Here is a 15,444-nt window from a genome sequence, read left to right as displayed (position 1 = left end):
GGCAAGAACCAATTTTCCTTTTGGATTCAAAATGAATGCATTCTTTGCAAAGATTGCCTTGGGTTATATAGAAGCTAATCTAAGCATGCTATAGTGTGGCAGGGGAGGGGAGAGTTTGCCCCGCTGCCTCATGCTCCTCATCACTTCCCGCTTTTATTCTACACAACCCCCGTCTCTTCCACCCCAGTCACTACAACTAGAGGCATTAGCCAGGGGCATAGAGCACGACACCCTTGCATATTGAATCCTGAATCCCAGGTGCAGATGACAGGCATTCTCCCTCTCACTCTGTGAATGAGCGCATCACTTTCTGAAACAGAATCGCTGTGTAGTTTCACTTTTTAAAAATGTTTGGTTCTGCTGCATGTCTTGTTGAAGCAATCTGAGTTGGACCTTCCTTTCCTCAGGTGTGGAACTTTGGTTGACCTTTGCCATGGCCCTCATGTGAGACACACGGGAAAAATCAAAGCTCTGAAGCTCCTGAAGGTCTGTGAGGTGTAATACCTCTGGTCACATGAGTGTTAGTATGCTGAGTCTGCCATACTAAACTTGGCATCGTGTGGTAACACAGGAAATTTTGGTTCTTACCTGCTAATTTTTGTTCCTGTAGTACCACAGATCAGTCTTGGGTTTTGCCTCCCTGCCAGCAGATGGAGACAGAGAAAGTTTCACTGACCCTGTACATAACCCATTGTGCCACCTACAGTCCCTCAGTATTGACCTGTACCCAAGCCAAGATGACAGCAACAACCATAAATTTCTAACCAAGCTTCTAAGCAAACTCGCTCCCCTCCAATGAGCGAGAAGAAGGTGAAGTTGCCCAAAAGGACAATGGAAAACTGTTTCCCAAATTTAACATAAGCGATCAGTATTAAAAACCTCCAGCAACTCCACACTATATACAAAGCCAACAGTCTGAGCAGTGGACTGTCCAGACTGATCTGTAGTACTACAGGAAATAAATTAGCAGGTAAGAACAATTTTCCTTTCCCTGTCTGTACCCATATCAGTCCAGACTCCTGGGATGTACCTATGCTCCCCTTAACTCGGATGGGACATGGAGAGTTCCACTCGTAGAACACTCTCACTAAAGCACATGAAAGCCAGAGCCCTGAGATTCAAGTGATAATGCCTAGCAAAAGTGTGCAACAACTTCCCAGTAGTCACCCATCAAATTTCATGCAGACACACCTGATGTGACTCAGCGCAGGAAGTAATCTGAGAATGTGTCAAGTGCACCCCTGAACCCTCCAGCAGCTGGCACCCTTTAGAAATGAAAGTAGACTCGAACGCTTCCTTCAGCCACCACACAATTGTAGCTTTAGATGACTTATTTCCCTTCTCTGGACCTCTCCACAGTACAGAAAGGTGATACGCATCTCCTCTCTTGTAGATCGATCTATGGAAATCATACGTGACCTTTAGATACCTCAATAATGCATGCCTCCAATTTAAGAGCCTAAGCTCCCCCGCATGAGGTACAGAGGAATCCAAATCCATAAAAGCTGGAAGCTCTATTGTCTAACTAAGATGGAACACCAAAACTACCTCGGGCAAAAAAGAAAGCACTATGCATAAAGATACCCGCAAATCAGACATCTGTAGGAAGAAATCTCATCACGACATCGCCTTTAGCTCCGAAATTCTCCTGGCTGAACAAATAGCAACTAAGAAAACCACTGTAAGATTCAAGTCTTTAACCATAGCTCTCTTTAGTGGTTCAAATAAAGCCTCTCACAATCCTCTAAGGACTCTATTCAGATTCAAAGATGGGCAAATGTTCTGCATCTGAGGACACAAGTTCTTAGCTTCCTGAAGGAACCATAGAACATCCTTACCCTGGAGACAACCCAATGTCGCTACCTGAACACTCAGGTTCTGGTCAAAGGACTGGCCTTTAACTCTTTTTGAGGAAAAGCCAAAGTATGCGACACTGTAGCCTAAACTGACCGAGGCTGCACTCCATCAACAGCAGACCAGGGCTCGAAAATCCTCCACATTCGCAATTACATCAAGGATGTAGAAGGTGGAAATAACCGCTTTGGAATATCCACTCTATCTCAGTGGTCTTCTCTCAGAAGCGAAGCTGCGAGACAGAAGTGAGTCGCCAGACCCAAAAATATTGGGTCTTGGTGGAAAACAGTCAACCGATGTCTGCACTTCAGGGGGACCATCTATGGATATGTTGATCAGATCTGGGAAGCATGGCCAATGTGGCCACTTTGGAGCAACCAGGATCAGGTTGCCTGGATGTTTCCCTAACTGCCATTATCCCTTGTCCACCAGAGGCCCCGGGAGAGAAGACAAAGAAGGAATCCCTCGCGTCCACGGCAGCACAAGAGCTGAGTTTCCTTTGTACCGTGTTCTGTTCAGCAGCTGAAAAACCACAACACCTTGGTGTTTTCTTTGGTCGGGATATCCCCATCTTCCATGAATGAGACACATCACTGCCTCTGACAGCTCCCATTCCCCGGGGTCTAACTTTCTCCAACTGATAAAATCCACCTGAACGTAGTTCACTCCAGCGATGTGAGACACTGCCAGCCGCTCCAAGTGCTGTTCTGCGTAAAGAATCAACTCCCAGGCCTCTTGAGCTACTGCCTGATTCTTGGTTCCGCCTTGACAGTTGATGTAGTCCACCATCGTTGCATTGTCTGATAGGATCCGTACTGGAAGTTCGCGTAACCTTGGCAGACAGGCAAGCAACATGAAATGCACCGCTCTCGTCTTTAATCGATTGTTAGGCCAGAGGCCTCCTGTTTCGACCACTGGCCCTGCATCAACTGATCTTGCCAGAGAGGCTTGCACATCGGTGGTGACAATTATCCAATTTCGCACCACGCTCGAGACTGGTGCAAGTAAGCACCACGAAAGACTGTCCCTGACTTCCCACTCTAATGGACGAGGAAGATGAAACTCTTCCAATAATGGATTCCAGCGGGAGAAGCTGCATATGTGCAAACTCCCAATGCATTAATTCCAATGTCAATGCCATAGAACCCAGACCTGTAAATAGTCCCAGACCTTGGGCACTGAAAGCTCTAGCAGAAGCCTAATCTGACTCAGCAATTTCAGCAGTCTCTCTCCACTAGTGTGTTGAACTGAGCTCCCAGCTACTCTAGAGGTAGTAAGAGGACTAAATGGCTTGTTGCTAGGTTCACCACCCATCCTAGAGACTTCAAACGCATCAGTACCTTTTTGTACTGATTGGATGACTGGCTTATTCATGCAAAATCAAATGACGTTTGTCGACAGACACGGATACACAAACACATCCTCCATTTGCAGTGTGGCTGCCCCCACCACCATCACCTTAGTGAAGGTTCGTGGAGCCGTCGCCAGCCAAAGGGAAGGGCTTGAAACCAAAAATGTTCCCTTAGGACCATGAACCTCAGGAGCTCCAGCCTGATAGCTATGTGCAGATTTGCCTCTATCAAGGCGAGAGATGCCAAGAACTCTCCCTTGTGTCCTGCCGCTATGATGGACCTCAGAGTTGGACTTCAGATTTTCCATGTGGAAACAGGGAACCTTGAGAGCTGCATTTACCTTCTTTAAATCCAATATCTCTTAAATTGGATACAGGTGGGGAAAGAAACAGGATGCTTAACTTAAAATTGACCTCCGGTCACACTAAGCGTGTTCAGGGTCTGAGCCAACAAATTCAGCAAGACATCTCTGAAAAAAAGAAAAATCAGAGTGGAGTCCAAAGCGGCTCTCAATCATATGCAATTTCTCCCTCTTCTAGAAGCGAGAAAGTCAGTACCCCATCGGAATCCTCCAATGTCTCATGATCCACACCCCCTTGAACTTTACCAGGGACAGCCTCCCTGCGGCATTTGCATGCCGTGACTGACAGATGATAGGCCCAAGCACGTGATCCCTACATAGTAGCTTGCTTCGCCTTAACTGGGCACCCCTGCAGAAAGGTCTGCAGGCCCTGGAAACATTTCACCCAGGAAGAGGAGGCTGGATCTATACCAGAGTCCATAGGCCCAACCTTGCTCTCTCCAGCCTCTCTCAGGGAAACTTCTGCCCTCAGGAACAAGGGAGAACTGACCATTGCTTTGCCTCCCACTCCACTCCCCCTCCAGAGACACCATAGGCTGAGGGAATGTTCCAATATGGGCAAAAGCTGTAGTAGTCAAATTGCTTTGAGCATCTAAACAGCACTGACACAAACTGAGTGAGAGTGAAGACTGAATTGCTATCAGATGCCAAGCCTCACAGATAGCAAGGCACGTGGACCTGTTCGTCCCCGGCACCTAGCTCTTCTGAAGTTCGGCTCTAGGCAGCCTGCTGTGAGCACACCAATGCCACCTAGGCATACACACACAACCCTCCAGGACACATGCAAATATGCGCTCTTAAGACTAGGTCACAGTAGTACACGCACAAGTACTACTTGTGCGTGTACTACTGTGACCTAGTCTTAAGAGACTGTGACCTACTAGTCTTAAGAGACTGTGACCTACTGTGCTCTTATTATAGGCCATGTTCATATATGCTCAAGTCTAGATCGCAGATGTACACGCTGAAATCTAGGCCGTGGCCTTACACACAAGCACACATGCACATGAGAAAAGAACCGCTGCGGTTACCACACGGCTAAGTAAAGCCTGCCTGCACCTTCAGCGTGTTTAGGCCTAGATCAGTTTAACATCCTGCACAAAAAATCATCGACCTGAAGAGCTTCTCAACAGCTCAGGTATCTTGACTGGCCGAGAATCCATAGAGACTAGGGCCAAGAGCCAGTATCTCGCTAAATATGCTTTGCACATAAGCAAATTAAAACTGACAGAAGACCTCTACTCCTCTTCAGTGCAAGTGCGCCTCTGCACATCTGCGGGACAGGGAACTGTTGGCGATAGTTGAAGGGATTCCCCTGCCGACACTGCTAGGGAATTGAAAATGGCAGCCATTTCCGAGCTGACGGGAAAAGCCTCTGTGCTAGATCCCATCATCCGGGAGGCTTGTTTTACCAGTGCAGCCATGCTTGACGCAGACCCCCGAATGCTTTTGCTGTATGCACACGCTTTTCCTTCTCGCACCCATGGCACCACCAGCACCTCAATGGCAAGCAGGGGAACAGTCCCTCATTGCCACGGAGCCAACACCCATTCTCCTCCACAGGCAGAGAAGCTGCTGGAAAACCCCCCATCACTGAGTGCCCTGAGCTGCTAAGGTAGCTTCCTCCCCTGGAACCTCTTTGCTGCACAGATTCCTCTATGGCTATCTAGTTCCTTGTTCTGTCTTTTTTTTTATTTTTTTAACTCTGAGAACAAATAAAGATACATAGAAACCAATACTTTCCTTTGATGCAGAGGTTCAGGTTCCAAGAGCGTAAGCCACTTGGCAGATCAGTGAAGAACCAGACTTACAATACCTACTCCCTGGAATGGAACACAGAGCTGCTAGCAGAAAAAATAGAAAATCTGCCAAATTAAAAAAGGGACAGACTAAAAGAAAACAGCCGCCCTGAGCCTGCAGCTGCCTCAGCAGCCTCGTGAAGGGGAGGGATCTGGACCACCAGATTTACACCCCACAGAAGAAAGGAGCGAGCATACAAAAGGGTCACCAACCCCCAGCTCGTCCACCTCGACCAGACGGAAGGACACACTAGGACCCTGGGAGGAAGGCTCATAAATCCAAAACAGTCTCCTGACTGCTGAACTGCGGGTTTTGTACCATCTACCATCTGCTTGAGACAGAGAAACACTGCAGGTGGCACACTGGGTTATATACAGTGTCGGTGAAACTTTCTCTGTCTCCATCTGCTGGCAGGGAGGCAAAACCTAGGAGTCCTGGACTGATTTGGGTACGTACAGGGAACTGAAGATCTTTTGATGTGATAACTTTATTGTACTGAATATTATTAGCAAAGATAGTCCACCGTTCTAGACTTTACATGACGTAGAAGCTCCTGAATGAAGTCGTAAGCCCCAGGCCATTGTGTACATGGTAACATAACACCCTTTGCTCACCAAGCAATATTTTCTAGTCTGCTACCCAGGACCAGCCCTGGAGAACACCCGACAAGCCTGGTTTTTCCACATAATCAAAATATATAGATGGTCTTTAGACCAATGTATGTCAGCACCTCATGAATATGTACTGTGGATAACCTGAAAGGCCAGACCTGCTAGGCTGTCTGCCTAAAGTCAAGAAGCACTTGATTATAGTCTTGATTTTTTTTTTTTTTAAAAGCTCTTCCTGTTTGTCGGTAGAAAAGGAATAAAATGAATGAGTTTATACTCTATTTGCCCTACTTCTCTACAATTTGGTATGGAAAACAGGGCGAATGAGAGAATTACTGGCAACGTCTAGAATTTAAATTTCCAAGTCTGGTTTAGTTCCTTACTGTTGAGGGCGAGGCTGTATAAGGAGAGACCCATGCTTTCATCTGCCTTGCTATGTCCAGAGACCACAGCCGGATACCGGCTGTTATGTGTAGGAACAAACGTCATGGCCATTGTCTAAGGTGCTCATTTTTTTTTTCCTCCAAAACTAACAATATTAAGACACCAAGGGGATAAATGGAGCAAAGCTGACAAGTTACTGCTCTAATGCTCTAAGTATCTAGACTCAGCCCCACACTGCACCCAGATAGTTGTTCTGTTCTTGCCCTGTCATGAAAGTTACAGCTTATGCCCCTTTGCGGACAGAATTCCTCTTCCTATTGGAATGGAGATCCCTGCCAGGAGAGGCTGCAGAGGGTTTACGGCATCTCCTTCCCGGATGGCAAGCAGCTAAAAGAATGGGGAAGGATTCAGGAGGAGGCCAGCAGCCGAGACCACCGCACCATAGGGAAGGTGAGGGGCGTCCACTATCTTTCCAGTCTCTACCTCGCCAAGTGCATGACGTTCTTACATGCGATTAAAATACTTTAAGAAGCCTTTGCTTATACTGTAAGCTACAGTTCTTTTCCCTCGAGACATGATATAGTCCATTCATAGAAATGTACACTCTCTCTTTTGGGTGTTTTGTGGCATACATTGCACACTTTTGCAAATGTTTCTATATGAAAAAGGTGGGGAGAGGGCGAGAAACCTATGTGAACCCTTTTGTCTGTGGAGAATGAGGCTTCCCGGCAAGTCCCTATCCATGTTTGCATGGAGTCGCTAGCCTAGGGGCTGCAGCTGAAGAGGTGCTTTTAATGCATTCCCACTTGAGTCTCTGCTCCTTAGAACTTTCAAACATACTTGATCAACATCTAGCAGTAGAATTGGAAAAAAAAATGTAAGTAAAGTAGAAGTCTTGGTGTAGTCATGTTGTGCAGCTAGGTTCCAGAGTATCAGTGCTCTAGAGATGTTTAAGGTCCCTTCTCTTTTGAGAGAGCTCACTGGTCTGTATCTGTAACGCTTTTTTCTTCCTCTGTTCTAGGACCAGGAATTGTTTTTCTTCCATGATATGAGCCCTGGCAGCTGCTTCTTTCTGCCCAGAGGAGCTCGAATCTATACTACCCTGATAGACTTCATAAAGGTGTGCTTTCAGCAATCTTGCACTTGTACACTGTTGTGTGAACCTAAGCCACAGGGTAAAATACATGACATTTGAGACCTTCAGCAAGAAATGGAAATGCCTCGGTCGCAGCTTTATGGCATGTGGTTTGTACCTCCATAAACTCTGTTGTTGCTCTCTCAGTAATCTTGTTAAAAGTTTTAAAGCTTAGCTCTGTTGCTATTGTTGGTGCCCCTTCTGAAGGGACAGCAACAGTACTGTACACCTCTTTGATTTCCCATGGATATATGGAATATCACAAATTAAGCTAAACTATTGGGGAAGGAAGGAAGGAGGTCTATATCTCTGAAAAATGGAGTTTATTACATGCACCCCCATGACTTAATCTTTTCCCAAGTTACCATTTCCTCAGCACATGGTACCCTGCCTTTTTACTGACTCGTATCCTCATGTTGCACCCCAGTAAGATATGGTTAGGGACTTAAACCTGGAAAAGGAAAAAAGTCATGAAGACCGGACCCCTCCCACCCCAAGTCCATCTGAAACTATGTTCACGGAGTAGCGTCATTTTGGTGACAAGACATGGCAGAAATCCACAGCCTCCAATCTTTTGCGATAATGTCCTCTTATGTCATGGGACCTGTCACTATACGAGGGCTCGGCATCATGTCCTTGACTCATTCCTTGTGTTTTCTTCCTCTGCATCATGGGCTGACTTGCCTGACCGCCTCCCTCTGGCTTTTCTCTGACCATCTGCAGAGCGAGTACCAGAAACGTGGCTTTGTGGAAGTAATCACCCCAAACATATACAACGTTAAGCTGTGGGAGAGGTCGGGTCACTGGGAGCATTATAACAAGAATATGTTCGCCTTCAGCGTGGAGGATGAGACCTTTGCCCTGAAACCCATGAATTGCCCGGGTCACTGGTGAGTCTGTAACTTTGGTTCTTGTAAACGGCTTGAACAGGAAGGCTACCAAGGGTCTTTCTGTTACTGAAACTGCAGGCCTGATGGCCCCCTGTCCCTTTTTACCCACAGCTTGATGTTTGGCCACCGCCCACGGTCGTGGCGAGAGCTCCCCCTCCGGCTGGCTGACTTCGGGGTGCTACATAGGAATGAGCCATCGGGCGCGCTGTCGGGCCTCACCCGTGTGCGTCGTTTCCAGCAGGATGATGCTCACATTTTCTGCACTATGGAACAGGTAAGGGATATGTCCTGCTCACTGGCTCAGTAGTTCTGCACTCCAAGAGCTGATCATTCCCTCCCCAGATGCATGCAGGAGGTCCAGAAGTTACATCAGGACTGTGGGAGGGGATGGTGTTGAAGGAAACGGGGAGAAACTGTTTATTTCTTATACAGTATTGCAGTGAAACCTTGCCAGTCCTTTAGGAAGATGTACATGAATCCCTTGCAGCTGGACAGGAGTTGGCAGTTGAGCCCTCTCATGATCACACATGGTACTGATTCCATCTTCTCATTGCTTTCTCTGACCACAGCTGGAAGGGGAGATCGCTGGCTGCCTAGAGTTCTTGCAGGCCGTATATTCCATCTTTGGGTTCACGTTCACTTTCTCTCTCTCCACCCGCCCAGATCACTTCCTGGGCGACGCTGAGCTCTGGGATCAAGCTGAGAAGGTAGGGGGCTTTTTCAAATCACCTTTTACTCTGAGAGTCGTGCGGTGTGCAGCCACCTCTAGGGTAGAAGATCGTACTTGTGCTGTGTAATGTTGAAGGCTTCGCCAGCCTGCCAGTTGTTTCCTGTCTTTTTTTTTTTTTCGTTTTTGCTCCTCTACACCTTTCCAGATGTATCCCATTGCCTGAGTGCCCCGCTCCTGCTAGTGCAGCACCTCCAGTCCTTCTTTGTCAGGCCTCCAAACCCCACAAGACCTGACCCTGGCCAGTCACATCAGACTACGGTAGCAGGAATCCCAGACCTGAGAATGAAGTGCTGGTGTCCTGTCTTAAGATTGTGTACAGAAGGCGATTCTTAAATGGGTGCAGGCGCTCCTTCAGAGAGGCAGACTGATCTCAGTAGAGTGGCGTGTGGGGTGACTTGAGCCCAACCTATTTGTGCTGTATAGGCAGTTCAGTGTCTTTCTTTTTCAGTCCTTCAGAGATGCGGAAGGGGCTGTACAGCAGTGTTTGTGACCTAGTAGAAACAAATTAACATTTTGGCATTTATAATTTTTTTTTTAACAATTTTTATTTATCTGTTTTAAACATTAAAAATAAATAAAGCATAATCATAGGAACATCTATAAATAAATCCAAAAACAAATCCTTATATATCAGAGAGCACTATTCAGGGGGAAACCCACGAAAGAGTGAGGAAAAAACTAAAATATCAGCAGAAGTTCAACTGCCTGCCAGCCAGCAAAAATAAGGTAATTAATCTGCCACAGATGACAACAATTGAGTCATCCTCATTTCAGGTACCTGCTGGTGAACCTCAAAGAATTTTCCCTGTACGTACTCGGATCAGTCCAGACTCCTGGGACTCTGGACTTGATCTGTGGTACTACAGGAACAAAAATTAGCAGGTAAGAACCAATTTTTCTTTAATTGCTCTGGATCAAAAAGAAACCTGAAAAATGCTGACAAGATGTGATTTTACATGTGAATGGATAAGGAAAAAAAAATGCCGTCCTCCATGCCCTAACATGAGATCTCACTTCTGAGAAGTGTTTATAATATGCTTTGGGTTTGTCTCAACTTGTCTAGATACATACAAATAATTTGTTCAAGAAATTTCTTCTTATGCGTGCGGGATGGAAAATAAGTGGAATCACCAGTCATGAGCAGATTCAAGAACAGAGGTGCCTTATCTGTAGAGCCAGGCAGCAGATCTGCAGACAAATCGATGTTCAAAACCATAGCCCCAGGAGGCTGCATTTTATCATTAACCTTCCCAATTAGGGGCTATGCTGGTAAGCACGTCACTTGCCAACTCTGGTGAGCTTTGCACTGAAGGGGAGAGGAGGGTGTGCATCAATGCTCCTTCCCAAGTCGTGACTAGGTGTGTACAAATGTTTTGTGTGGGCAATAATGTTTTTTAAACCAACAATTTTTGAGCACCAGTATTAGCGTTGCATTTCTGTATGTAGCACAAAGAACAATTTGTGAGCAGTAACTCGCTGGCTCAGCTTAGAGGGAACTATGGTATGCATTCTTTCCCCCTTGCACTCTCCATGTTGACCCTCTCTCGCCTGCATTTTCCACTTTTCTCCCTCCCTTCACTCACTCGCCCTCCTACTCTTTCTCACCTTCACCAGCCTTTTTATCATTGCTGTTATGCCTCTTTCCTCTTCCGCTGGTGGGACCCGGGAAACCCCATCAGCCTTTCTATTGCTGCCACCACAGTGGTGCTGATCCTGCTGCATGAAGCCTCCCATAGCAGTGGGTGGCAGCAAGTTGGCCCATCCTCTGGTTCCAGGTGAGCGTTGCCATATGTACATGTGCGAACATGCCGTGATGCTCACCTAGAGTCCCTTACCATTTTTAATATAGAGAAATTTGATTATTTAACATATTTGCTCTCCTGCCTATTATTCCAAGAGACTTCAAGGCAAGTTACATAAAAAATCAGGTAGTACAATATTTTTCGCTATTAATAGGTAAATGATATGCTCTAGTGATTGTTAGTGGAGTTCCTTCAGGAACCATTTTTAAATAACTTTTAAACATATCTTTAGAAGAAGTATCAGCTAGATGTGAGAAATGAATCAAGCAAACCTTGTTAGACCTTCCAGCATTGTCAGCAGTATAATGCCATGCTCTCTTTCATTTACTTTCCCTGGCAGTCCAGGGCGCTCAGACTTTGTTAGTGACACGTCTTCTCTTACAGTTTCAACTGAATGCTCAAGGGCTACGATTGGTTTTTCAAATTTTATTACCATATCATGCTGCATGTCTGACTTGGCCACAGCCAGAGCTTCCAGTCTACTGAAAGTAGAAAAGTACTGCATTCCCTGCATGTACCCAGAGCAGTCCAGACTCCTGGGTTTTGCCTCCTCCCATTTTATCATTAACCTTCCCAATTTATTAACTTATTTTATTAGGGGCTATGCTCCTAAGCACGTCACTTGGCAACTGCAAACACAGATGGAAACAGAGAAAATTTCGTAGGCACCGCCTCTTATTCCAGTGTGCCACCTGCATCTCCTCAGTATTTCTCGGTCTCCAGCAGATGGAGGTGGTGCAAAACCTGCGGTTCTGTATCTGACTGGAAAAAAAAAAAAAAAGACTAGGATATTTTGGAATGTTTTGAGACTTCCTCCCAGGAGGTTAGCAGGTCCCGGTGGGGCCATCCCTCCTGGAAGAAGAATAGAACAAGCAGGGGTTGATGACCCTAAAATGCTCTTTCAGTAATGCCGGGGGTGAAAGCTGGTGGTCCAGCTCCCTCCCCTTCAGCAAGGATCGTGGGAAGCCTCTGCCACCCTTCTTTCAGGAAAGTAAACTTTTACTTTTGCTAGTAAAGTTGTTTAAAAGAAAAAACAAAGTGGTGATTCTTTTCCTGTCGTTCTCCCTGTCACAGGGAGCAGATGGAGGCAGGTCATTCTAGGCGAATCATTCTCGCGGCTCCCAATCCCGTTTGTTTTTGGCATGCACCACATAGTCTGGGTCGCACCGGGCCATGCAAACCGCTGCTCCGCATGTTGGGAGCAATGCTTGCGGCTCTCCAAGGCAGGCCAATGCTGCTGCTGCCTCTCTGGTGGGGAGGGTTCCTCGCGGGAGATTTGGCAGCATCGTTTAAGCAGCACGGGCCTGGGAAGTCGCCGGCTGCTTTAGAAGAAACGGCTGACCCGTTCTTGCTAAGCACAGGAGCAGCGGCCATTTTGAAAACTTGTGGCTGCAGAGGAGAAAGCGGTAGGGGGAGGGGATCTCCCACCAGCACTGTCACCAGTCGATTCTAGCCCCGCTGAGGCCTGGGGGGGATCCTGATCCCCCCCCCCCCCGGAGGGGGATTTTTATGATGGTCCTCCTTATTCTCCAGACTTTATCCTCTTAATGCACAAAGCACATCTGGCCACAAGCACAAGAGGAGCTACTCCCCCAGGCCTTCTGAGAGCCCGCCCAGAAAGGTGCCCAGGTGGTCGGAAGCTCCGGGGGCTGCAAGGATCCATAAGGTCAGGGATCCATAAGGTCAGGGATCCAGCTGAGCGGGATGCCACAGATGACTTTTCTTCAGAAGAGTCCAACCAGGTGTTGCCCTCGGCGGAAGGCCCTCATGATGTTCCCAACAGCGGTCAAGATCAGGAGGAGGAACCTGGAAAGATTACATCCATAGAAGGGGATAATCCTAAGGTCGTTCACCTGTTTCAAAGGGAGGAGCTGGGTCCTATGATCCCGCATATCCTGGCGGAGTTAGGAATAGCGGTGGCGCAAGAGGAGCCAGAACAGGACACACGGGATCCGGTCATGGCTGGTTTACGGGGCCCAGACAGGACTTTCCCTTTCCATAGGATGGTTAAACAATTGGTGGTCAAGGAGTGGGACACTCCGGAGACTGGCCTTAAAGTGAGTAGGGCTATGGATAAGCTTTATCTCTCTTGCCCGAGGAGACTCTAGAGCTCTTGAGGGTGCCGCCGATGGATGCTTCAGTGTCAGCGGTCACAAGGAGAACCACCATTCCAGTAGCTGGCATGGCAGCTCTGAAGGATTTGCAGGACAGGAAACTCGAAGTGCACCTCAAGAAGACTTTTGAGGTTTCAGCTCTTGGCATCTGGACTGCAGTCTGCAACAGTTTTATGCTTCCGGCAAGCTTGAGATGGATGCAGCAGTTGCAGAGTGCCAGGGATCTGTCATCCCAGGAATCCGAGCAGGTGGAACGATTGGAGGCAGCAGTCACTTATGGAGCCAGTGCTTTTTATGATCTTATTTGTACTTAGTCTAGGTGTCTGGTCTCTGCTAGGAGGCTTTTATGGTTGCGAAACTGGTCAGGAGATGTTTTGTTGAATGCTGAACTGGAGGCGCTCCCTTTTAAGGGCAAGCTTCTTTATGGAGAACAGCTGATTAAGCATCCAGTCAGCAGAGTTCTCAAAGTTCTTCAGTCTCTCGGCTGGGTAGTAAACCTGGCAAAGAGTCATCTGACTCTGACTCAGTCCTTGGAGTACTTGGGCGCTCAGTTCAACACTCAGCTCGGCAGGGTGTTTCTCTTGAAGGAAAGAGTGCTCAATCTGCAGAATCAGATCCACCGGTTGAAGTTGTGAGTTCCCAAAGTGTGGGATTATTTACAAGTTCTAGGCTCCATGACTTTGACCTTGGAATTGGTTCCATGGGCGTTTTTCCATATGAGGCCGTTGCAAAGGGCGCTTTTGGCGCGTTGGAAGATGATCTCAGAGGATTTTCTCTTGCAATTATCTCTCAAGGGCATGGGCAGAGATAGTTTATCTTGGTGGCTTCAGACTCCCAATCTTCTTCGCGGGATGGACCTCAAAGTTCTGGACTGTAACTTATCATTAAAATCATCTATTGTACCTGAAGACTGGAGGATAGCAAATGTAACCCCAATATTTAAAAAGGGCTCCAGGGGCGATCCGGGAAACTACAGACCAGTTAGCCTGACTTCAGTGCCAGGAAAAATAGTGGAAAGTGTTCTAAACATCAAAATCACAGAACATATAGAAAGACATGGTTTAATGGAACAGAGTCAGCATGGCTTTACCCAGGGCAAGTCTTGCTTCACTTTTTTTTGAAGGAGTTAATAAACATGTGGATAAAGGTGAACCGGTAGATATAGTATACTTGGATTTTCAGAAGGCGTTTGACAAAGTTCCTTATGAGAGGCTTCTAGGAAAAGTAAAAAGTCATGGGATAGGTGGCGATGTCCTTTCGTGGATTGCAAACTGGCTAAAAGACAGGAAACAGAGAGTAGGATTAAATGGACAATTTTCTCAGTGGAAGGGAGTGGACAGTGGAGTGCCTCAGGGATCTGTATTGGGACACTTACTTTTCAATATATTTATAAATGATCTGGAAAGAAATACGACGAGTGAGATAATCAAATTTGCAGATGACACAAAATTGTTCAGAGTAGTTAAATCACAAGCAGATTATGATAAATTGCAGGAAGACCTTGTGAGACTGGAAAATTGGGCATCCAAATGGCAGATGAAATTTAATGTGGATAAGTGCAAGGTGATGCATATAGGGAAAAATAACCCATGCTATAATTACACAATGTTGGGTTCCATATTAGGTGCTACAACCCAAGAAAGAGATCTAGGTGTCATAGTGGATAACACATTGAAATCGTCGGTACAGTGTGCTGCGGCAGTCAAAAGGCAAACAGAATGTTGGGAATTATTAGAAAGGGAATGGTGAATAAAACGGAAAATGTCATAATGCCTCTGTATCGCTCCATGGTGAGACCGCACCTTGAATACTGTGTACAATTCTGGTCGCCGCATCTCAAAAAAGATATAATTGCGATGGAGAAGGTACAGAAAAGGGCTACCAAAATGATAAGGGGAATGGAACAACTCCCCTATGAGGAAAGACTAAAGAGGTTAGGACTTTTCAGCTTGGAGAAGAGACGACTGAGGGGGGATATGATAGAGGTGTTTAAAATCATGAATGGGTAGATGTGAATCGGTTATTTACTCTTTCGGATAGTAGAAAGACTAGGGGCACTCGATGAAGTTAGCATGGGGCACATTTAAAACTAATCGGAGAAAGTTCTTTTTTACTCAACGCACAATTAAACTCTGGAATTTGTTGCCAGAGGATGTGGTTAGTGCAGTTAGTATAGCTGTGTTTAAAAAAGGATTGGATAAGTTCTTGGAGGAGAAGTCAATTACCTGCTATTAAGTTCACTTAGAGAATAGCCACTGCCATTAGCAATGGTAACATGGAATAGACTTAGTTTTTGGGTACTTGCCAGGTTCTTATGGCCTGGATTGGCCACTGTTGGAAGCAGGATGCTGGGCTTGATGGACCCTTGGTCTGACCCAGTATGGCATTTTCTTATGTTACTACCGATGCCAGTC

The 15,444-nt window shown here is 46.5% G+C and overlaps 1 protein-coding gene and 1 long non-coding RNA gene across 12 annotated transcripts in view; one reads left to right on the top strand and one right to left on the bottom strand.

Annotated features, from left to right (window-relative positions):
* TARS2 (threonyl-tRNA synthetase 2, mitochondrial) overlaps positions 1-15,444 on the top strand; it is a 138,777-nt gene that overhangs the window by 91,961 nt on the left and 31,372 nt on the right. For 10 of the 11 annotated variants that reach the window (XR_003853060.1, XR_003853059.1, XM_029580682.1 and 7 more), the window contains 6 exons: positions 408-486; positions 6,663-6,809; positions 7,381-7,479; positions 8,218-8,384; positions 8,496-8,658; positions 8,954-9,091. Coding sequence is in view for 9 of the 11 variants with exons in the window: in XM_029580682.1 (XP_029436542.1) it covers positions 408-486; positions 6,663-6,809; positions 7,381-7,479; positions 8,218-8,384; positions 8,496-8,658; positions 8,954-9,091 (793 nt within the window). In the remaining 2 variants the exon portion in view is untranslated. The remainder of the gene's footprint in view (positions 1-407; positions 487-6,662; positions 6,810-7,380; positions 7,480-8,217; positions 8,385-8,495; positions 8,659-8,953; positions 9,092-15,444) is intronic. The other variant, XM_029580686.1, reaches the window with a different exon arrangement.
* Positions 9,189-15,444, bottom strand: part of LOC115078070 — a 200,033-nt gene continuing 193,777 nt past the window's right edge. The window contains exon 5 of the long non-coding RNA XR_003853061.1: positions 9,189-9,605. This is a non-coding gene — a long non-coding RNA (uncharacterized LOC115078070). The remainder of the gene's footprint in view (positions 9,606-15,444) is intronic.

This window comes from Rhinatrema bivittatum, chromosome 16, assembly GCF_901001135.1.
Source record: "Rhinatrema bivittatum chromosome 16, aRhiBiv1.1, whole genome shotgun sequence".
NCBI classification, from domain to species: domain Eukaryota; kingdom Metazoa; phylum Chordata; class Amphibia; order Gymnophiona; family Rhinatrematidae; genus Rhinatrema; species Rhinatrema bivittatum.
Note: the sequence above shows the minus strand (reverse complement) of the source record. Positions and strands in the feature narration are given on the sequence as shown.